General features: G+C 42.1%; 1 protein-coding gene across 6 annotated transcripts in view; it reads right to left on the bottom strand.

Moving 5' to 3' along the window:
• RAPGEF6 (Rap guanine nucleotide exchange factor 6) overlaps positions 1–24,238 on the bottom strand; it is a 129,374-nt gene extending 105,136 nt beyond the window's left edge. For 5 of the 6 annotated variants that reach the window (XM_074603606.1, XM_074603605.1, XM_074603607.1 and 2 more), the window contains exon 1: positions 23,808–24,039. In XM_074603606.1, coding sequence (XP_074459707.1) covers positions 23,808–23,876 — 69 coding nt within the window. In that variant the 5' untranslated portion in view covers positions 23,877–24,039. Of the gene's footprint in view, positions 1–23,807 lie in introns of all 6 variants that reach the window. The other variant, XM_074603608.1, reaches the window with a different exon arrangement.

The following is a 24,238-nucleotide window of genomic DNA, read 5'->3' as shown; positions in this document are numbered from 1 at the left end:
GAATATGTTTTACATCAGCAGTTCTATTCTCATTAGTTACAGAAAACTGTAAGCAGAACTGCAAACATATTCATGTTTAATAACAAAGTTTTAAGTTGTGCACATGAAAACCGACCACATCCTTACTTGAGAATTATTCTGTACAACTCCAGAGAGCACAGCCCCTGAGCAGGTTAATTTAGCATGGGCCATCTCCCGCACTCCCCCTGCAGCCAGACTGGCCTAACAGGGCTACTGTACGAACCCACCAGGCTTATTTAGGAGCTTGACAAATAAACAGTTGGTAAATTAAAAATATAAACATTTGTTTAAAGAGATTCACGCCTGGAAAGCGTCCCTCAGCTCAGACTCGTGCTGTCGAGATGTGCGGTGGCAGAGAGAAGAGCTGAGCCACAGCCAAGGGAAGGCAAAGCTTCCTATTCCCCCACCGCAGCAGAAGGCATTTAATTCCAGCCACTATTACCGCTTTAAAGTTGTTAAATGAAATAAGAAACATCATACTGTTCACTACCCAGCCAGGTGACATTTCAGCAGACTAAAGATATTAGCTACTCTTGCATTAGCTTCTATGGGCTGTTTTAAATCAGGATCTGTAACGCTCTTCCTAAAAATAACTGATTTTTAAAGCAATCACCTCTCCTAATTAAGCAGGGCAGGTGATTTTCTCAGGTACCACTGAGCACAAGAGGTAACTCAGATCACATCTCCCAGGAAGGTCCATGGGCTGCCGCTCCTCTGGTGTGCCCAATGTACCCATCCAATGGGTTTTACAGGTCTTGTTAAAATAATGCTTTTTTTTGTTTGTTTAAATATCCGTTATTTAAGGTGAAATTCCTCCTCTCCCTCCCATGCTACTTCCAAGTCTAGCAAGGGAGGTTATGTGCAGCTAATCTAGTCCAGTTTTTCCTAATAACTGGAAAATTTCACATCAATCATACTTTATGAAGTTTCTTCCATTACTCCCATCTCCATTTAAGAATAAATGCTTATAATAGCACTGAAATTATGTTTGAGAGACTACATTTAGTCTCGTTTTATATTTTCGCAAGCGAGGAACATGACTGTAATTCCCACGCAGCTGGAGGTAGCGAGCGGCCGATGAGGGGTAGGTGCTGTGGCCACCTCGGGGACAGACACTGCCAGCCAAAAAACCCCCCAGCAGAGAGGAAAGCATTCATTTCTCAAGCTTTATAAGACGGAAAATAGGATTAAAAGCTGGTATTTTTGAAAATGGATGTACGTTACATCCATTTATAACAGCGGTTATAAGTGGCAGACAAGCACATAACCACAGTACAAAGGGTAGAGATAATTTTCACAGATACCCACTATGAAAAGAAAGGGCTGTAAAAAGATGATGCCAAAGGGCAACAACCAGCCCTACAACAGCAGAACACAAAGTATTTGCTGGAAAGTTACAGACCCTTTACATACCCTGCCCTGTTATCTTTTTACATACTTCTTTCCGCCAAAACTCAAGCGAAACACAATTATTGATGAAAAACAATTTCTCCACATGCCCTAAACTAGGGACCAAGGTCAAAATTATTTTATTTTGTAATCTGTATCTTCAGAACTTTTCGCTGATAATAATAGCTGACACTAAAGCACAGCATGTACCTTCAAATGGTATGCCCACACATATTCTTCAATCTTTGACAGAAAACTACCTTGCCTAGGTTATTTAAGGAGAAATTAACTCCCATTTTCCATCCAACTAGCTAAAAATGCAGCTCCGGTGAGGCAAGGGAAGGAGGGGAACTGGGCAAAGAGCAAAGGGAAGCAGGCAGGAGTTGTTAATCTTGCTGGGAAGGAGGTTTTCTAGACTACAGAGAGTCAAGACGTGAACGCTGTGGCTACAACGATCCCACATCAAGCTGCCCAGAACGGCTTATTTTCTTTGCCTCCAGTTCTCACAGCATGGAGATCACGAGCAGAAACGCTGTCAGCTGCCACCTCTGCTTAAAAAGCAGGGGACATCTGTTTCTTTACATTCTTCACATGAAAGAATATACACCATATAAAATAGCCTGCGTTTGGGCAGGAGAACAGAAATCAGGGGATGGCTCTGCGGCTGGCACCGTTATCGCCAAAGCCGGCCACAGGGAAAGCGTGGCCCGGCGCCGATACACCAGCAGCCCCAGTTCCACTCACCAGCAGCTTTTATCACCCCCGACACACACATCCTTCCTTAACCAGCTGCTAAACCAAAGGCAGTGTAAAAATATGGAGATTTGAGTAACAATTTAATGTTATATAAATCAGCTTTCTTCTATGGCAACATCCTCATCCCAACAGACTACGAAGAGAGCCACTCAAATAACTAGACCACTGCTCGTTTTCCCTGCCAGATGCTAACTCCCGTCATCACCACAAGATGCCACAACCGTAGAATAACGGAAAATAAAAGAAGCTTCAACTGAAAGCCCATCACATGAAAGCAAACAAGATAACTACTACCATCACCCATTTACCCTAAAACACCTTTATTTGAAAATAATTCGCTACTTCTGATTTTTGGATCAGAATGGTAAAATATTAATTTCCTAGGTGCCAATATGTAGTTTTTAAAAATAAATAAAAAGTCAGACAAAAAAGTCATCATGAGAGCATAATCAGACCTCAAAATCACTGGAGAACTGGTGATTGTCGTTAGTTTCATTATCAGCATCGTTTTTAAAAGACAGACAAAGATCTGAGTGCTTCCGAACAAGCACAACAGTGCAGAAGCACCAAGCGCTGCTGGAAGCAATTCTCTGCCCCTACGGCCACCTCTTCTGCTTCAGCAGCACACCAGGGGATACGGCGGCCCAGGTACCCTTTTATTAATCCAGGAAACTTGTTGAAGCATAGATTACTAGTGTCCTAAGGCTAGAGTGATTTATGCAGCCGCCTTTGAAGTTTATTTGAGTTAACTTTTAACAATTTCATGTCCACGCTCAATAAGGAGTTCATCCTGTCTCTGTCACCTGAGCTGATGAGCAAAGTTTGTGAGCTTGCATCGCTTCTTTCCGCTCCGCTCTTTTTCTCTCCCTATCATTCGCCTTTAATCCAGCGAGCAACTTTTCAAAGTTTGAAATTAAGGATCCAATGGAACGACGGTGGTCTGGAGTATGGAGTTCTGAATATAAAGTTTCCCACCCAACAACAACCACCCCAGCCAGTACAACTGTAATTCACATGAACCGCATTCACATGCTGTAAGTCTGCAATAAGGTCCAAGTCAAATTCCTCTGCAGTGTTAAAAGTTGGCAAAAGCAGTGTGATGGTCTGGAATGAGGATGAAATGACTGCATCAGAAGCAACTTTGCTCTTCATAAACACAAAATGAAAACCTGATGCTTTACATGATGTGACCCCAGCCAGGTGTTCCAGTAACACATGATTATATTAAAACACCAAGCAGGAAATCTGTTCTATTTCTAAGGAAAATAGAGTAAATTGTTCCAAAATGACTTCATAGTTGCAAAGTCTGATAAATCTCCCAAAGAGCCATCCTCAGTGAGGTACTGGGAAGCTGAGGAAACCATAAATCCCGGCAGGCTCCCTTTAGCACTGTCTGATAATGTTGTGTGCTGCGTGTGGTTTGAGAGGGGAGAGGCACTGCCATCCCCGAGGGGCTCGGACTTCTTAGATGCCCTAAACCCACTCTGAAGAATAAATGAGGGGTCTCAAAGGACACCGAATAGCAGGTATTATTCACCGTCAGTCCAGAGTTTTGCAAGGGGAATGAGAAAAGCGCAGAACCTTGCACAGCAGCACCAGCACTTCAAAGCCACGTGTACGAAACAGCTGTGTCAGCAAGTTCAGACAGATTGCTCTCGCATGCAAACCTGTCCCGAAGAGCTACGCAGAACCTGTCTCTCAATTCCACCCCAAACACATTAAATTCCTGTTGCGAGAACATACGCTTGGCTGGCTGCAGCCTCCCCGGGCCCAGCCCAGGCGGCTGCCCCGGCTCACACACCACAACCTGCTGCTTACGGGAGTGAGTGCAAAGGACAGCGAGTGGGATTTTACGTTCCTGCTTTTTTCCAAGGTAAGACAAGACAGCTGCCAGGATGCATATTTCATGTGCTTCAGAGCAAACAAAAATGTTAGTATTTTCTAAAGATCTATTACAGATTCAGCTGTATAATACACTTTGAAAGAAACAGACACACATTTCTCCCTTTGAAACAACAGTTAAGCCACATGGTAACAGCTTCCCAAATTCCACTGGCATTCAAGACAACCACCAGGTACAAAATCTTCCAGGGAAGGAAGCCGCATGGCTGAAAGCCGCCACAAGCTCCCTGTTTGTTGGAGAGCTGCTGCTCTCAGTGCTCTGGCCAGAAAGGGCCGGGCGGGAAACAAGGCTGGAAACAAACTTCAGCAGAATCAAGCACTCACTTGGTATCGGGACAAGGATTTTAACAGGCTCTTGGACCATGGCTGAATTTCTCTGTATTAAATTTAAAGTGCCTAGATGTCAGTAAGGCAAACAGGAGTAATTTCTGGCGCATGGACAGCAGGTTGTGTACTCCTCCAGCCTGCTGCCGTCGCTTGCTCCCCATGATTCAGCAGGCTCCCTCCACAGACTGAATGCATCTTTCATTAGGAATCCTGTCGGGCTCAATAAAGACTTTGTCACCCTTAGGGGGGTGTAGCAGAAGAGAGGAAATGTTACTCAGCACGGTTTATGGTTTTCATTGCTTCCCTTCCTGTTACTTCATCGAAGGCTGGAATCCGCGCTGTTCCCTTTATTCCCTGTTTAAAGCCAATTGTAAAAATAGCACTCCCAAATTCTTTCCTGATAATGTAACACCAGAAATAAAAATACAGAAACACGCTGGAGTTCTCCCATCCACAGTGTACATAATCAGATCTCTATACAGCAGATTCACCGACCTTAGCAGTGCTGGTTCAAGCAGCCCAACCTCCGCACCCAGAGCCGGGTGACACACACCCAGGTGACACACACTGTCACCCCCACCCCCAATATCTGTGGGAGCAGCAGTCAGCTCCCTTTAAACATGTGTAGTAGAACGTATGGTCCCTTGGCTAAAAGGAATAAGATCACCTGAACCAGAAAGCAACTCCTCCATCTTCATTACTTACTCTCCCTGTTCAGTGGCATAAACTTTTGATATATAAAGTGCAAAATTTGGTGCAAAAGAACACCAGCACACAACTTTTCACTTAGTACTAGACAGCATACTTGGAGTAACCATTCCCTTTAAAGTATCCTCCTATTTAGCCTTAAAAAAAAAATAAATTAAATACAAGCATTGAGGCACTGTTAGGGAGGAGAACGGATGGATTAGTCAGTGAGATGAATGAAAATATTCTCAAAAGACTTCAAGAAAGCATCTTGCAGAGAACGACATAGTTTAAGGAGCACTCATAAGGAGCAAAGCGTCCTCACGCCATGTAAGAAATACCACCAATGCAAAAAGCCTAATTAAAGTACTTATCATAAAACACACCAGCAGCAAACTCCGGCATGATCTTAAATCACTGCCTGAGAATGCACCCAATAACATTTGTATAAAATAAACTGGTTCAGCCACTTCGGAGCCATATTCTATTATTCAGGAAAAAATAGCATATATTCCATGAAGAAGTTTTCCGTCTGTGGTACCAGGTGACAGTTCTCTGCCCTCAATTGCCAGTCCACTCGCCATAGGCATTTTGAGCAATGCTGAGATTTCCTAGGACCTTGCTAAAAATCATAATTCCTTTATGATAATTTTGTAACACAGGATCACTACACCTGATCCACTGAACAACTTCAAATGACCAAGAACTTGATTTCTTAGAATTATAGTCTTCCATATACCCACAGCCTCCCGCTGCATAAGAACATCAGACAGCTATGGACCACACTATGACCATGATACAGGACTTCTTCCTAAACTCTAAACTTTACATTTACCCATATACATGACAGATACTGTTTTTTTCAAGTGAGGAAATGTCAGTTGAGTTACTATAGTATCTTTACACAGACGAAAAAAAGATATAAAAAGGGACTTCATTTCACTCTCTTGTAAATCCAGGAAGCAACTACAATGGACAGCATCAGTTAATAACAGTATAGCCACAAATAGGAAAGTGAAATCTGGCCTTCTGTTTTTGCAGACTGTCAGAAGTAACATTTGCACGCTCGGATTTTTATCTTTTTTTTCCCCCTGCAAAAGTAGCAAGTCTCTCAATGGGGCTAGTAAGAGTTTCCTTAGATAGCATTTCCTTCTGTTTCTTTATAACATGCACATAGGGCTACAGGCACAGACTTAAGATTTACCTTCCACTCCTAGGAATAGAAGCATCCTCAAAAAAATTTGAAAAAGGCAGATCTTGTTTAAGAACAGAGGCCCTAGAGCCACTATTACGGTTTATTTAAGTACCTCCATTCAGCAGAATACTTTTGTAAATTAAAAAAAAAAAAAAGCAAAGTATTTCTACATGAAAATAAAAAGTTTCTCTACTCACCACTCACCAATAGCTCCCCACACCCAACACAGATAAACACCTTCCACCTAAGAACCCTGGATTATATTGATATAAGACTTCAGTAGAAAGAAAAACATTTAAAGGAATGAGCGAGGGGAAATTTTATATTATTTTTACTGCTGTTTCATCACACCGAGTCAGCATTTCTGAAACCCTGACTTTGCCAGAGAAAAAGCTTCCTTTGGAAAAGCTGATTTTGCAGAGCGAAATACCAAGGGCCCTGAACCGGAGAGACGGGAACATCAAATGTCATTGCTTCAAAGCGAGCAGCTTATAGAGAGTTTTGAATATCTGAAGCACAGTGCAGCCCTTATCACAGTTCAGAACAAGAGTACAGCTATGAAGAAGTATCCTCAAGTGAAACATTACCATAAAGTTCCCAGACACTCATTACTTAGTTTCAAAAATAACTTTCAGACTTACATGCTGATAGTAGAAAAGCAAAAGCAAGCTGCCTTGAAAACACTGAGCTCCTGGAGTTCGACAGGATGAGAAGCTCGGAGTACCCAAAACTAATCTCAATGCTTATGTCTGTCGAAGAGCAGGATTTTATACCAAACATTTTTCAGCAAGAGACCAAAGACCATAAAACCACCCTCCTTACCCAGGCTCCTGAAAAGTTGCCCAAACCTCAACACGCAAAATGGGCAATTTCAGGCTTCCAGTTCAATCAATGCTTTGCTAGTCAAGCAGATGACTACCTGAAAGATTAACAATCTCCCTTCCAAATGACAAAGATCCATCAAATAGCAGCATTTTGGTTAAACCTTTTTTGTCCTAACTCCAAAAACATCAGTTTGCCTAATTCACAAAAAAACCTCCCTGTTCTTTAAGAGAAACTGGCCAGAAATTACCAACATCTGAAATTCCCTTTTAAGAAAAAAGAAAAAAAAAGGAATCATGATAGGAAAGGTCAGAACACTAAAACGCTAAGGAAAAAAGGTAGACTCTTATTAAATAATAAATTTGGTACAGAAACCTGGGGATGAGGAGGAGGTGGAAGATGAAATCCAAAGGTCAATTCTATGCTTATCAGTCATGACAAATTGGGAGTATGCAACTCAATAGTGTTGAACATCTGAGTTCGTCATCTGTTTATAACTTTCCTCTTATTGCAGACAATGCTCTAGTTTTTGTTCTCTTCCCCCTCTCTTGGACTAGAGCTCCACACTATTAATGGAGAGTCAACGTACTTTTTTTACTGAAACTTTTTTCCTGTTCTAAAATATAGCTAAACATCTCCAGGAGAAGTGCTGCAGGAAGGCGCAGAGGCAGCGTTGTCCAACCGAACACGAGCTGGTCCCACAGACACGGCAAGGAAGAATGAGCTCCATGCCAGACGACAGGCAGACAGGTAAACAGCGAGACAGACAGCTAATAACAGTACCTACAAACAAAGGCAGGAGGATGTGCTAACTCTGAAAACCATTATTCCCTGCCTCCCACCCCCCAAATAAAGCACTAAGCAACTGCTGTTTCACATTTAACACACAAACACATCACATCATAAGGATTTTCCTCACTCTTCATCGTGCTTCTGCCCAACCTACCTTTGCAGCCAGCAAACGTTGCTATCAAGGTCCCATAACTACGTAACAAGTATCTCAAACAGAGAAAGACTAATAGGCAGGAAAGCACTTTACTGCAGTTTGTTTCCACCATATTAATCTTCAGATTTTTTTATACAAATGGATAAGAATATTGCTGTTTTTATAATGGCACATTTATGATTTTGCAGTATATAATTTCATATTTCTTTGTGGATTCAAGCAAGCAAAGATCATGCCTGTCAGGAAATTAAGTCCTGCTTAATAAATAGTAGTGAAGGCAAAATGAGATTTCTTATCAATGTTGTAACTTAAGTCACCCACTCAGTATCTAGGTAACGGTCAGGGATGCAGCTCTACAAACTGTCTCAAAACGTTTTGATGCATCAGTAAAATATTAGTCACCACACCTGCTTCCAACTAAAATACTCTGTGTTTTCATTCAACTTTGATGACAATGCACCAGCACACTAGAAAAAAAACATGAGAACGAGAAGATTACAATTGGAGAATAAAATATCACACAAAAGTAAAGCTCTTCTACAACCTTTTCCAATGAAACCACTGGAGGAAAAAAGAAAAAAAAAAAATCAAGCTTCAGCGACTTTATTCTTATAACAATGCCATTACAAACAACGAAGGAATTCCTGTAGAGGACAACAGTAATACGTTTACCCTTAATTCCTTCAGCATTCTGCTAACAGGGTACCCAAGCACTACCAAATAGAGCAATCCAGGAAAGTTACCGTAATTACCAGGAGGCTGTATCCCTTAGAGAAGTTGTAAATTCTCTCAACACAGATTCCCAAAATTAAATTCCTTTACTGCCCCAACTCCCACAATATCCTCTCACAGGCAGACAAATGCTAACATGCCTGCGTACACGTGTGTCCATATATTGGCAAACACACGTATATCCCTCACTAAACAGGAAAGTGTGATCAGTAGCCCTCAGATTCTTCACTTGTAGTGAAAAAATAAGACAGATTTACCCTACTGCTCCATTTGAACGCAAACCACCACAGCAAAGCTCTAAAAACTGACAGTGCCGCTGCTTTAAGATCTGCTTCTGTATGTCTCAACACTAAACCACAAAGAAGCTTACGGATCCAAACTGAGGAGTTATACTCTATGGATACATATTCAAGGTTAACAGGTTTCAAGTTTCAAATCAAATCAAATCAACGTAAATATCAGAGGTACAGATATCCTAGTAATTACAATTGATCATTAATGCATAACGTTACAAAAGGAATCATTCTAATTGAGAAAGTTAACAGCTTCAACATTAGGAGAAAACAATAACGGAGTGTACTGTCAGGGACTGAATCAACCACAAGAGAATATTGTTACTCAGGAATTTCTAGATCTAAATCCTGAACTACCCACCAGGCACCCGCTTCCCAAAGTGCAACACACTTCATGACGAACATCCACAGAATTACGGATAAGAGCAACTGCCTTCTCCACCTCCGTGCTAAATGCAGCGGGTACTAACTGATCGATCACACGTGAGACATGGGCTGCTTCGGTTGGGTTGTATTACATGAGATGATACGGAAACCTCTTCTCCTCCCACCAACCATTCCATCCTTAGAGAGACCAAAATCCTCAAAAGCTGTAATTACCTTTGAATATAAACCCAAAACAAGCCAATCTCAACTTTCTCATTCCTCTGAAGCCATGATCAACACTAATTTGTAATGCAACGTGCCAGAGATTCCTCCAACACCTCATTCTTCCAGTGTTACTCAACCACAGCCTCTATGGAGGTATGATAAACCTGCTTTTAAACAAATCAGTGTTTCACCTAAAAAGACGACTTCTGCTTTCAGAGATCAAGACTACAATTGTTCACTAAAGATGAAGGAAAAAAAACCCTAATACTAAACTTAACCTGAGTATCAAACTTCGGTTTATACGCAGCAATGCAATGCATTCATTTAAGACTCAGACTTTTGACTCATCAGCTCACATTAAAGGAAAAGATTCGTACCGGGTGATGAAAGGCAAAGTCTGAACCCAGCAGCAGAATGCCTCAATCAAAGATTACACCACCACGATCTCTGGTCAGTCATGCTTATGACTACAGACATTAAGAACATACAGTCTAGATGCCAGCCCACCCCCCCTGGAGAAACGGAAGGATCCGGTATTGCAGTTCAGACATTTTACACAATAATACTGAAAATTAAGACACCTCTGCTGTGGGTTTTCTTGAAAAGCAGTGCATTTAGAGGGTATTAGCCTCTCATTCAAGTAGCTAGTCCACTGCAGTACTTACTAGGGGCACCCTGTACAAGTGTCAGAAGGAGAAGACCTGTTATCGAAAGCTTCTCACTTCTTTAAATAAGCATTCACGACTGCGAGAGCTATATAATTATTTCAGATAAAAATAAAAGAAATGTTTGACCAGAGCACATTTTGAAGACTCTGCTGAGCACCTTGTAAATCACATATAACAGTATCTGTGGAAGTTTGCTGAAGGAAGCATTACCATCCAACGCAAATGGAAGTAACAAACAGATTTGACTGGAGGTCAGTAGTCTAACATGGGGCTGCCAGTTTCCTTCCTACTTCAAATGGGAAACAGGAACAGAAACTCCTTCTGCAACAGTTGGGACGACCAATTCTACTTAGCCAAACCAACACAGCCCACTGTAGGCTGAATAACGTTACACAGAACCCCAAGAACATCGGGTGAAATAAATCAGTTTTAAGTAGAATATCCTCCCCAGATAACCCACAATATCTAGTGGCCACAGGCAAGTGCAACCCTTTGTGACTAGAGCATAAAAAACCTCCTGGAATCAATGTTCAACAGCAGAAGTGATCACGTTACCTTTCAACACTAAATACACAATAGAGTTTAGAAAGGCAGACCTCACTCTCCAGCTCTTTCAAATGCAAACTGTCAAGGTGAAAAACATTACAACAGCTCTGGAACTATCTCTTTGTAGGAATTCATATTTGGCCAAAAGGCCAAACTGTACGTGCCTGCAACACAACACACCACCACACCACAAGAATTCTTTCCCTCCAGACCAAAAGGACTAACATTTGAGGCTTGTTTTTAATCAGCCTATGGAGGATGGACAGCTTAAATGTCAATGCTTTAATCAGGCACAAAAAGATTACAAAGAGAGAACCCCTTAAGGCAATTATTTTTGTTCTGAATATTTGGAAGAATGTGCTAGACTCTCTCAACATGCTAAAAGATAACCAATAATTAGCAGAGCTAAGGAACCTAGAGAAACCAGACGCAGAATGCTAAATAATTTGTGCATGCTTCCCTGAACTAAGGGTATTTCCAAAATACTGCACTGAAATCATCAAAGAGGAAGAAGGGTGTATCACAGTTTCATCAAACAAAGGAAAACCCTCTATATTTTATGCCTGAGGTCATTGGAATAAGATGACCTCCTAGTTTTACAAATAGCTTGTCTGGCACTACTAGCACGAGCAAAATTGTTCTTTGGCAACGGCAGGCCTCTTACAAGAGAAGACATCAGAGCCCCAGCCACCCTTTACAGATATGTTCTCCAATACACTTCTCAAGGAAAATTAACTTTCACATGTGCTTGGAGGAGGGAGGATAAACCCTGCAAACTGGAAGTTTGTCCAAGAATGCATGGTCCTCTGAATTGTGCAGCTTCTTTGCCATTGACAGGACCACCACAAGCCACCTTTCAGTGCCAAGAGACTCGTTTCCACCTGAAGACTGCCAGCTCTTCACACTCTTGTGATGGGAGCCCAAGCACAGGCACGGGGCAGACACCCGCAGCGTGTCAGGGATGCTAAGATATGTGCCTGCCTGCCTTCCTTCCCTCCCCTCCCCAGCAGCACCGCCGGGGCACAAGTGGGCAATATACCTGGACACTTTCGCCCCAATTTCTCCTCCAACAGCACACTTGCACGTTTGTTAAGACCGAGTGTTACTTTCTTATTCTTATCTATGCTATAAACTGACACCCAGTTCTCCTTACAAAGTGACACAAGAATTGGTTTTGTCAAAATAAACATTACAGAAAACTCCCCTGTAAAGTTTATACACAGTATGTTTTGGTATACTACTTGAAGAGACTTTCTTTTAAAATTCTAAATTTTTTTATGATTACTTTCATTCAGTATGGTGTTTTGGGGCTTTAATACTGTTTCTAGAAGGAATTTAACACCTACGCATCTTGACTGCTTGCCCACCACCCCTTGCAGTTTTTAGAGAACAAAAGCAGAAAACAAATGTATTTTTCTTCCACTTGGCAACTTTTCTGAATGGCAAGTGTACTTGCAGTTCTCTCCCACCCCCTTCCACACCCTTTTCTCGCCCTTCTTCACTATTCTAATATCTCCAAGGAGTTCTTATTGCAAGGTCAATAATAAGGCACTGGGTTTGCCTTTTAGTTTTGCAAAACACACCCTTACTACCTACCTAAGAAGTCCCTGAAATTCACTGTTTAAATTCAGATAATACAATAGAAAATCGGTTTTTAGAAAAGTTACATTACATACTTGAATTTTAATTCATCGGTGAAAACTTTTAGTTAAATTATCACTCCGCAGATGAAATTAAGTGCATGACCCCACTGCACAAGGAAAGGTACATACTACAGCACGCAAGTTCCAATAAAGAATTCCAGGACTCCACCATAATTTCTGGTTTCACTCTCAGGGCTGTCACAGCTGCCATTAAAATGAAAAACCAGTTTTTCAGGAACAGTAACTGGAAGCAAGGATAGGAAAAGTAATCTTAGAGCAAGAACACTTCACACACTGCTTGGAAGATGACTGGGAAACAGCCATCCCGATTCACTCTAACTTCATGTGCTCCTTTAACAAGGTTTAAGGTTCATGTAAAGCAGAAGGCTTAGTACCTTCTGAAAAGGACCAAACAGATCTTGATACTGGAAAGTTACAGGTACTAAATTGTCACCAGCTTGACCTTAGCAGACAGGAGTACAAGCACGGAGACTGCCTGCTGCCATCTCCTACGGCAGCTCGCTGCCATGCCAGAGCCCGCGGCTGTTCCATAGCATTAAGAGTCTTCAGTGACAGCAACAGCCAGAAAACTGGAGTCATTTTTCAACCTCCTACAAGCTAAATTTACCACCACCCTATCATGATTTAGATAACTAGGCCTCAAAATATTAGATCAATAATAACGTATGACGTCTGCAAAATCACATCTGTCAAGCCCTAAATCCCGCATTAACTGTGAAGATTATCAGGAAACAAGCTGCTGTGATCTCCGCTCTTTAGTTACAGTTACTTTGGCCAACAGCTTGAAAAAGATCCGTAAATACTGCCTGTGTGAGCTTCTAGCATACTCTGACAACCACACAGCCAAAACAGTGAGTTTCTGGTTTACAGTAACCTCCCAGATACAAAAGCTGTGTTGACAACTACATTGTCAGGCCAGAAAACCCTAGAATCACTGAGCGCATCTTCTAAAGCCAGTTCTTGGAACAAATAAATAAATAAAAAGAATGGGAAGGATGCGCATCCATTTCAGGACACCCCGATAGCCCCCTGAGAGCTCGCTGCTACAGAACAAGGGGCTGCACATCAAGGCACCCCAAGGCAGGGACACAACAGTGTTGCCACAGCGCAGGTCAAAGCAGAGGCCACCAGAAGGACCAGCCCAGGAGAACAAGTCTCCCTCCGGCTAACAGAAGCCCTGATGAGGCCAGCTGTGGGGTGGGAGCTCCTTCTGGGCTGCTGCTGGGACAGACCAGAAGCACAAAGCAGTGAGAGCCGCTGGCATGACGTGCCTCACCAGCAGCATCGGCACCAAAACCCTTCTCCAAAGAGATCAGGCTGCAACACCAAACCTCCCCCTCGCACCTTCTGAACCGAGGTGAAGGGAAGAGGAGTCAAGGGTGAGAGATCCAGTGAAGACTTTGTGCTCTGAGAACAATTTCACGGGAAAACTAGGAACTTGATGTATTCTAGAGATGTTTGATTAAATATTCTTACCTACACCCACAGCAGATTCTCAAATTCCTTCAATCAACAACCAGCACGGAATCAACAGGCACAACGCTAACGATATCAGAGCTGGAGTATCTGTCTGTACTGGGTATGTAACAGAATGAGAAGCTTAAAAAACAAAATAAAAAAAAGCAATAAAGAGAGACCAAATCACATCTGGTAACAAGGAATTCAGACAAAGCTGTTCCTACACGTACCAGACTCTGGACACATTAAAGCATGACACAAAACACTCAAGAACATTTCTTTTAGGCCAAGAACAGCTCTTGCAGAGGGAAGGTGAGCACAGACACCACTGCCTGCCATCACTGCCCAGGGGAAGTTCCTCCCCAGGTCCAGGAGCAGAGGTCCCACGAGCTCCACAGCACAACCAGCAACATGGGCACACCATGGTCTTTTTTCCTCCCATACAAGATTCATACATATAAGAGTGTCTTAGAATTTCCTTTAAAATCCTTACTTTATATATATCTTCCAGAAAAGATACCTAAGGACCATACACCTAAGGCGTGCAGCAGACACTCATGCTGTGTCTGCACATGCAGACGCAGAACAGTCATAGAAAGTAAGCGACACTGACACACAAGTTACAAAGCCAAAATGTTTTGTGACCGCTTTTGTTGTGGCCCTGCTTCCTTCAAAGGAATCCCAACAAGCAGCAGCAAGTAAGATTAGGCAACAGCCTCCGACTTTTCCATGTAATTACACACAAAAGAGACACCGTATGTTCATTACACTTGATTAGGATGTTCAGATTCGACAATGCCACCAAGGCTTAGACACAAGAAGTGCTTGAAGCTGGAAGACCAGGCACCAGGCAACTGTGCTCACCAGTTAAATATCATTCCTCCGGCTCCCCGAGGCTCTGTCTCAGCTGGACGTCACTGCACTCTTTTCTCCAGGTGAGCTGGACTCACACTCCCAGACAGGAGCGCTCCACGTTTCGAAAGGCCAAGACAATGCTTGAAGATACCCATCCACTTGTATCCCGTAACAGAACCACATTCCTACTCACCGCTTCGTTTTAATGAATCAGAATTGGAAATTACATCCAGTAGACAAACAAGGACGGGGGAATGGCTTTTCACCTTGCCATGTGTAACTTAGTGACTCACTGGGCATAAACCCTGAACTCTCTGCAAACAATGCCAATACACATGAGCCATTGTCCACAGAGTTATTAGCACACTGTAATTTGAACTTCTCTTTAATACATCCATGTTCTGTATAGCAGAGTTTGCTCTACATGAAGGAATTGCGTTAGTCAGGACCCAAGAGCAGCAGCTGGGAATGGAAAACAAAACTGATTCTGGCTAGCTACTGAGCAGAGCGGGACACATAGGAGGAAAGGGCCAGGGCAGCTAATTTATAACAACCTTTCCAATTTTGTACACAAAACCAAAAAGCATTACTTGTCATACGGGCAACATCTGTACACTTCTGCTCTTACACGGCTGAAGAGGTAAGATACTCCCAGCACAGTGTCAGCACAGGTAGAGGTTAAAGTCTGCAGAGGCTGATGCCGGTGGGGACCGGGACTTTCAGTTTTGAGCAGCAGGTCCCTGCGGCCGCTGCAGGCTCTGTCCACGACGGGGAAATGCAGCAACGTGGCCCCAAGGACCCTTCGCAGACCCATATTTAAGAGCGATGCTTTGGAAATCAGCGTGACCGTAATCAGTTTCAGCACATCGCACCAAGCCAACCACCAGGACCCTTCCAGGAGTAACACTGATTACTTTCCACTGGAATGACGTAGGCATCGGGTATGTATTTAACCAACAAAAAAGCCTTGATTGCACCTCAGCTCCCAGGGAGACCAGAAACCATGAAGGCACAGCCATTAGACGGAAGAACTGTAAATGTGTTCCCAGGTTATTAGCACTACGTTAAGTGATGAACAATGAATGTTTAGTCTAATTTACCTTTCCGAGTTTTTATTACAAGTTTACTTTTTTTGGCATTTCAGACAACCTGAAAGGCAAAGAAGAAAATGGTTTTGGGGAGGGTTTTTTTGTGGGTTTGTTTTTGACACTTTTTTTTAAAAAAAAAGAAAAAAAAATCAAAAAACCCCAGCTTCGGTTCATAACACTCTTGCAAAATGAATTAATCAGGAGAACCCATTCACCTACTTCAGAGGACCTTAAGAGTCATAATGTATCCCTGTTTCCATCTGAGGTTTTTTTTGAGGTTGTTTTTTTGGTTTTTGGTTTTTTAACTTCTTTTACTCCTGCACAAATTTTCCTCTCCAGGACAATCTTTGACACCCTTACCCACAACACAGGTTAAGACAGACACAGAATCTAAAAACAAAAAACTCAGCCGCCCAGCAACATTCATGCTCTTTTCTCTACTTGTTTAATATTACATTTGTTGAACAAGGAAACTCTGTTAGACAGATTCTAAATTTAAGAAAAATCTATTTGCCAATGACGCTTCAGTAAAGCCAGTATATGTACTCAGAGCTAAAACTGTGCCCTGAAACCCGATTTATTTGGTTGGAACCATGAATCTATATTTGACTGAACTCAACAGGCCTTAACAGTTAAGAGAGCTGGAAAAAAATATTTATTTCTGCGAACCACTAGTAAAGTTTCCTTGCAGGTATTCCAGCCAGACAACAGCTGCAGAACAGCCTAACCAGAAGCCTGCTCTGTGAACACAGTACCTTGTCCAAGGCTCAACATAACCTTACTTGTGTCTTAGAGACATAAATAATCAAAAGAGGAATATGAGCAACACATTCAGTCTTGCTGCTGAAAGCACAACAAAAACAAGCTCAAAAAACTGTTCAAAACCAAACAAAAAAATCCTCCCGAGACAGACACTGAAGCTCTTATAGCTGAATATTTACATATATTAACATTTGGTTATAAGTGCTCCAATATTGTATTTTGGTTCATTTGAAAGAACAGATGGATTTTATTTTTTAAGTGCAACTAATTTAGGACTGATTTCAGCTTCAGAAAGTGTGTTGTACTTAAGGTTCCAACTAGTGATGATCTGAATTATTTGGGTACTGAAGCATATGCTAGGTTGTTGAGTGCTTCTGGCCAAGAAACAGGCAAATCGACTGTACATCACGAGCGCGGAGCTGTGTCCACATGGCAATGAAAACAACTGTAGTAACATAACCAAATATCACTGATTTTAAGCAAGATTTTGTGAATTTAAAGTCGATCCTATGATCGGTCATGGATTAATATTGCAAAAGAAGGTTAATTTTAATTATCCAGAAGAGAGATTTGACCCTGCCCAGACTCATGCATTTTACTAAACATCCCTGGGAAACCAGTGCAGGTAAGACTGATCAACTACCAGCAAACACGCATTGATTGGTCTCTGAATTTTTTGAATGCAAAGATTGAGACACATCTATCAAAGAACATCATTCTTGATCATCTCAGAAACCAAGGCGCAAATACAAAGTTTATGAAAACGAATTATCAAGAAGCGTTTTAGTGAAGCAGTACAGGAGTCTGCATGCTTGGCTTTTTTTATTACAGGAAAACCACAGGTCTAATTGAGATGAAGACTCACGATACTACACTGTACTAAGAAACAGAATAATAAGAGACAACTACCCACCCAAAGCACTCTTACAAGACAAAATAGAGGAAAATGTAAGCACTAAAAACTTCCGCACTCATCAAGCTGGCAGCTAAATAGACGCAGCTCTCCCAAAGCTCTGAGGTTTGTCGGACAATCCTCTGGAATTGTCAACAATGTATTTATCATGAGATAAATACAGTTATTTAATGAGTGGCTTGGGAAAAAAATATGGTTTTGTTTTACCTTCAACTTAAAGCTACGTGGCAGGGAAGAGCAGGAGGATGAGAGAAGGTTTATTACTGTTTCATTAGAAGTGATAAAGAATTTCAGGACCTGCTTCACTAACAAAGAAACTATATTCTGCTTGTGAATAAGACTCAGTCTTAAGAGCTGTCAGCCACCAATGTGATATGCAACCTGTCACTCCTCAGGTACCACCGTTCTCAGCTTTAATTCTACTAGAAGGCTTTAAAAAGAAAACAGCTTTAGAACACATTGAATTTAAAGGGTCTAATCTAATATTTGAGAAAACCTCACAATTCTAGGTCTTTTCTAGTCTCAGAAAGATGCTGATAGAATATGGCATCAACAAAGCAGTGGACAGGACCGGAGCGCAGGTAACCAAGTCTTTCTCCAAAGCTGCGGTTACTCAACTTTTTTGCTAACAAAACAACTGATTTTTCTGCATTTGACTTTCAGTCATAGAGAACAAAGTATCTGTCGCCTTCACAGGACTGCTTATAAAGTATTCATAATTATATTATGAGGTTTTATGTTCTTGTAACTGTAAATAATAATTGTTGTCATATGAGTACAGAAAGGCAATCTGCATAAGGTACACAACGACCCAGCCAGGAATTTATTAGGAGTAAACTGCAGGCACGTCAGTACGTGTTCGCAATCACTTTGGTTATCACCCAGTGATAACCAATACATCAACTTTAAAGGTCTCTCCCAAGCACAGGCGAAGATGGACCCAAGTCTCTGCAGTGTAAGGGATAGAAGTTGGGTACCGCGCGTCCGTTCACCTCTGAGGTACGGTCTGGGGAGGCCCCTCTGGCAAAGACACTAAAGCACGGAGCTACAGAACAATCCCCAGCATTTTCCACCACGTAACTGCTGGTCGTCTTCAGTTTGAGCTCCAGAATTGTTACTCACACGACAAAGTCTTAGAGATCATCAGCTACAAAAGACTATATCACTAACAGAAAAATGGGAATGAAAATGTAAGACAGTGGTTAGGTAGTAGAAAACTATGGCAGGAGTCAGGTTTCCATCACTCCTCTTCCCCTGTTTTGGAGGCCCGCATACTCCGCAACAGTAAGGAATTTTTATTAAATACAAACCAGCATCTGCAACTTAATCTAATACAAGTTTCTTTTCAGCTTTAAGATAATTGCCAGCATCTAGATTTTCGTAGTGATTCTACAATTCCGATTATGTTAAATGGCTGTCCAAAACCAACACCATTGTTATATTAACTAAAAGCTCACTGTGAACTACAGAAACAATGGATTTTAACAAAGGCTAATCCCCTGTTTCACCTACTGAGTTTACAGAAAATTATTAAAAGGATGAAAAAACCCACTTCAAAATACCAGTTATTTCTGGAAACAAGAAGCAGATGTTCTCCTCTGTTTGGCTCAGCTGTGCTACAGTACAAGAGTGCCTTTGTTATGCTGTCAGCAATAATTTATTTTATTTATTACAGCCATTTTATAATGCCCATCAATGTACTATTTGTGCATGATTTAGGTTCATGCAGATCTATTTCTCTATATATAAGCTGTCAAGAAGCATCACAAACACACTCCAAATAGCAGACCCTGTTATAACACAATTGTGCGAATTAGGTTTTTTCTCTTTCCACTGTATTAATAAAAAGGGAACAGGAAGAGGAGGAGGAGTTAGTATTGCCAAATAAAGTTGAATTAACGTTAATCGAGAATTACTGAAACAAGACATAGTACAAAGTTAGGAAAATACAAGGGCTTAGAGAATAAAAACAAACTCTGCTCTTTGAAGTCCAATAAAGGCAAAGCTTTCTGAACCATGGAAAGGAAATACTGTCTAGAACAAAGTCATGAAGAACTAAAAGGAGACTACATTGGGAAAAGGATCCATTAAAAAAGGAAGAGAGTGTGCTCATGGGAGGGGAGAGAATTCAAAAAAAAAAAAAGAGAGGAAAGAGAAAGAAAAAGCAGCATGCTCATATGCTATTTTGTCCTATCAGCCACCGAGACCTTATCTGTGGTAGGCATTAAACCACTCCCCAAAAGACCAACATCACAGCCTTTGTATGGATCTGATAAGGAATTCTGGGCCTCAAAAAATTAAACCTTTAATGAGAGAGCATACACGGTGGCATAAACATTCGTCTTTCCCTCCTACTGCTTTGAACAAATTATTTCCTTCTATTAAAACATTCCCAAATTACTAATTTAATATCCCCACCTGTGACACAAGAAACAGGCAGGACGATGTGCAAGACAAAGCTAAAACCCTGCACGGAAGTACGTAAGTCTCATATTCCCAACCTGCACGAATAAACACTCCCACATTTAACACCACACAGACATCCGCATAATCCTGGAAGACAAATACAGATATTAAAATATTAAATAAGTGTATGAAATCCTACAGTTTAAATATAGGTATGATTTTTTTAAGTGATTAAGTGCCCGATTACTGCAAAGGCTTCCTCTCTCTGACAAGACAGTGCAGACAGAAGAGATGATTTGTTAGGATAATCTGTTATCGAAACTAACATCTGACAGAACCCTCGCAAATTCTGCACTTTCAGGCTGAACCTGAGAGACAGACAGATTTATGTACAGTGTCAGCATGCGGTCACAGTCCATCTACGTAACCAACCAGTCCTAAGTTTTACCAAAGTGGGATTCGCATCCCAGGGTGGGAAATCTGCCACGTACACGGCATTCAGCCCACAAGAAAATATTCTGAGACACTTACCACAAGAAAGGCCAGCTTGCATCACCTATCTGTACCATTTTATGATGCACCATGGCAGAGGGAAGAAAGAAATAAACACAAGGAAAAAAAATTCAAAAGACTTCCCAGATTTAGGCAGTACCAAAGAAAAGTTTCTAAATGGAGTAACAGAACAGCAATTACATAAAAATGTATACATCATTAAATGTTAGCTACAATCTCAAGGAGTTCATCAAAATAATTTCCCCTGCCAAATAAATTAAAGATTATAGCACATGAAGTATCTGAGCAACAACAACTGAAAAAAAAAAATCAAGTGTGTACATGTCTAATATGCATAACTTACAGACTTTAGCATTTGGCAAACATTGGAATGTTACCACAACACTGAAAACTTGCCCTAACAGAGATTTTTCCAAACACAGATATATGTAGCATCAAGAATTAAAATTTTTACTTGAGCAAGCCATCGCATTAATTCCCCAAAATAAGGAAATTATAAAAATATTTTACTATCTCCCTGCTTAGTTCCTTAGATCTTAGAAATTAAAACATTTTGTCAAAAAAAAAGTCCCAAAAATTAAAATCATATGGATAACCGCACCACTCAGAAGCGAAATTCAGTGTGTGGATTATTTATCTGTATTTTTCCAGAGACTGCTGTACAGATGATAGTTATGAAGCACCAGACCATGCTACTAATCAGCGCAGCCCCAACCCTGTAATTTATAATACCCAGGTAAACTGCTCATATAAACTGCAGGACCAGAAATAGAGAGGAGGGCAGAAAGGGACCGAAAACGCTCGAAACTCGTGTGGTCAGGCAGCTTTGGCTCATCATAAAATACCAATCGTGGTTTGGGGAATTTGGGGGGGTTTCCTGTATAAAAATGCAGTCAAAGTGCAGGAGCAGCCCCGTGCAGCTGATTTCGTGTGGGAGGAGCTGATGATACCTTTCCCCAGGAGTAGGAGGGGAGAAACGAAGCCACACTTTTTGTCTGTGCACATCTGGATACTTCAAGACAGGAGTCACCAGCTCCTACACCCTGCACAGGGACACCCGAAACTGGGGTCTGTCCCCAACGGCTGCGCTAAGCAGGTTTCGACTTCCCTGACCTAAGTCTTGCTGCCTAAAGAAGAAAGCTGACAAGTCAGGATGCTTAGCACAATTTAAAAAAAAATTAAAAAAAAAAAATTACTTTGGAATTGCTTCCTCCAGTTCCCTTATCACCCTGTATCCATCTGTCATCACCTCTCAGAGCATACGCTTGGGAAATCTGGCAGCATGTGGCCAGGGCGGTTCAATTTTTCGCTTTTGTCTGAACAGGTAGTACAGATCCAGAAAAGAGACCCCCCCCAGACACACCGTCCTACTGAAACAGGGAAGTGTTTTTCTTGAAATCATTTCTTTTCTAAATGTATATAAACAAAAGTACCCCAAGAAAACAAAAGCGATTTGACTGTAATTATCCACTCAGTAACAGGCAACAAGAACAGAGGCCCCAATCCTGCCAAGTTTTAAGTACATATTTAACTTTAATCACGAGTAGTCTCCCTGTGCAATGTCTCTAAATGCCTGCCAAAGAAGGGCCGGATTAACAAGGGAACTTAGATATTTTTTAAAATCATTTTAGAGGTGCTATTAGTTAGATTAGCAAACATTAAATATTTTTTTTCCACAATTGAGATACCTTGGCAAATTCAAACCTGGTGTCAGCCAGTCTCAATGGGAATCTACACGGATCCACGTGACCATGGTCCAGTGCAGTTGGACAGCACGATATGACGGTTTAACTTTGCAAGATTGGTGAAATACTTATTTTAAGGCAGTTTTAGCCAAAATAAGGTGACAGTCCTAAAGAATTCCATGACAATTGCTGCGGGGAAAATTAAGGATACTTAAAAAAAAAAAAATAATAAAAAAACAAAAAGCCCTAAACAGCTGTGAGATGTCAGTATTCCAAGAAGCAGCAGTGGGCAGATGTTTCGGGCCAGGCCAGATTACCTGTTTCCCAAAGTCAAATCCATGACAAGCCCACATGGTATGCGGGAGCATGAATGACACTTCTGTGATGAACCCAGTTGCCCAACACTGCAAACCACACTGGCAAAGGAATTTTGCTAACTGAAAACTACAGCTGAGGAGAAAGAAAGGTAGGTCTGAAGCTAAAGCAGGGTGATAAAAATAAGAAAACAGAAAGAACAGAGAGACTGCTCTTTTACAGAGACTGCCTCATCATTAATTTAGGGAGCAGAGACACAAATAGGAATGTATCAGATATCCCAAGGTGGGTAAACTGTGTGACTGAACATGTGTATTTCGGGCACTTACAAGACAGACTTGAAGGAGAATTGGGGTCTGTGTCCTTCTAGGACGTACTCTCAAACACTCTGCAGCAGCTCTCCCCAAGAAGCCTTTTGATAATTAACTTATAAGGAGGAGCAGGCAGGACATTCTGCTCCCCATGAAGTATCAAGGGAGAACAGATGTTTCCCGGTCTCAAAGGGACAAACTCAAGAGCATATGATTTCATACCACTAATTCTTGAGAACATTAAAAAAAAAAAAAATCACAGTAAGGGAAACAAAAAAAGGCTAGGGTAAGCAAACAAAGTCCAATCAGCCTTTCAGTGAAATGCAAATGCTATCAAACATATTTCATTATTAAGTTAATGCTCCATGACATTACCATTCCCAAAAATACATGGCTGATTACAGACTAGCTTGTGGGGAAAGGACAGAGCAGGCACTTAATTGGAAAATGCGTTTTATTGTAGCTAACCAGCCTCGCACATTTCTATACTCCCACTCACTGGAGAAACATCTCTTTATGAAGTCTGCAAAGCATAATTAGTTTGGTTTTGTTTAAATCTGCATCACTGTACAGGTAAGCAAAGTCTTTCAGCTCACTAACTTTTCCCAGAAGTTTTGCATCACTGAAATATGCATAATTTTACTTTTCAGTGATCTGTCTCTTTTTCGTCTTCCTACAGCTTGCTTGCAGCAGTTCATAAAGCGCCTTAAGTCTATACCCAGCATGTTACTGGATGTTTAAAGCACTGCTGGTCTCGAGAGGGCCAACTTTGGAAAGCCGAAATAAATAAATAACCGAAGTCTAAGCAAAGGCAGTTTGCGAGCGCCAGCAAGCATGTGCAGCAGGCAAAGCCCGCGGACCACGCACCGGGCAGAGAGCCTGTCGGAACACACATTTATACAAAGTAAAAATTAAAAATTAAATCAAAAGCCGCAGCGGGGCAGGAGCCGCAGCCCCCTTACCTCCGGAGTCCTCTCTGCTGGTTTCTTTCGCAAAGCCTGTTTAATCTTGGGATCCACCGGAGAGCTCATTCTATTCCCCTGCTCCTCCAGGTCCGCAACTCCTCGGAAATGGCTGGCGGGGGGCGATGCCTCCAGGCGGGCCGGCAACACCCGAACGCAGCAACGCTCCGCGATCGGCCGAGCCTCCCCGCCCGGCAGCGCCGGCCCGGCCCCGCCGCGGAGCACGGCCCGGCCCCGCGGGGGCCCGGCGGGGGCCGGGGGAGGCCGCGCTGCCCCGGGGCAGGCGGCGGGCTCGGGGCGGGGAAGGGAGAAGGAGAAGGCCGAGGCGGGCTCGGGGCCGCGGGGAGGGCCGGGGCGGGCGCGGTGCCCGCTGCCGGGCTGGCTGCTCACCAGGCGGGCGGCTCCTCCGCGGCGCTCGGGGCGCCTCCGGC

The sequence above is a fragment of the Larus michahellis genome, chromosome 11 (genome assembly GCF_964199755.1).
Source record: "Larus michahellis chromosome 11, bLarMic1.1, whole genome shotgun sequence".
NCBI classification, from domain to species: Eukaryota; Metazoa; Chordata; class Aves; order Charadriiformes; family Laridae; genus Larus; species Larus michahellis.
Note: the sequence above shows the minus strand (reverse complement) of the source record. Positions and strands in the feature narration are given on the sequence as shown.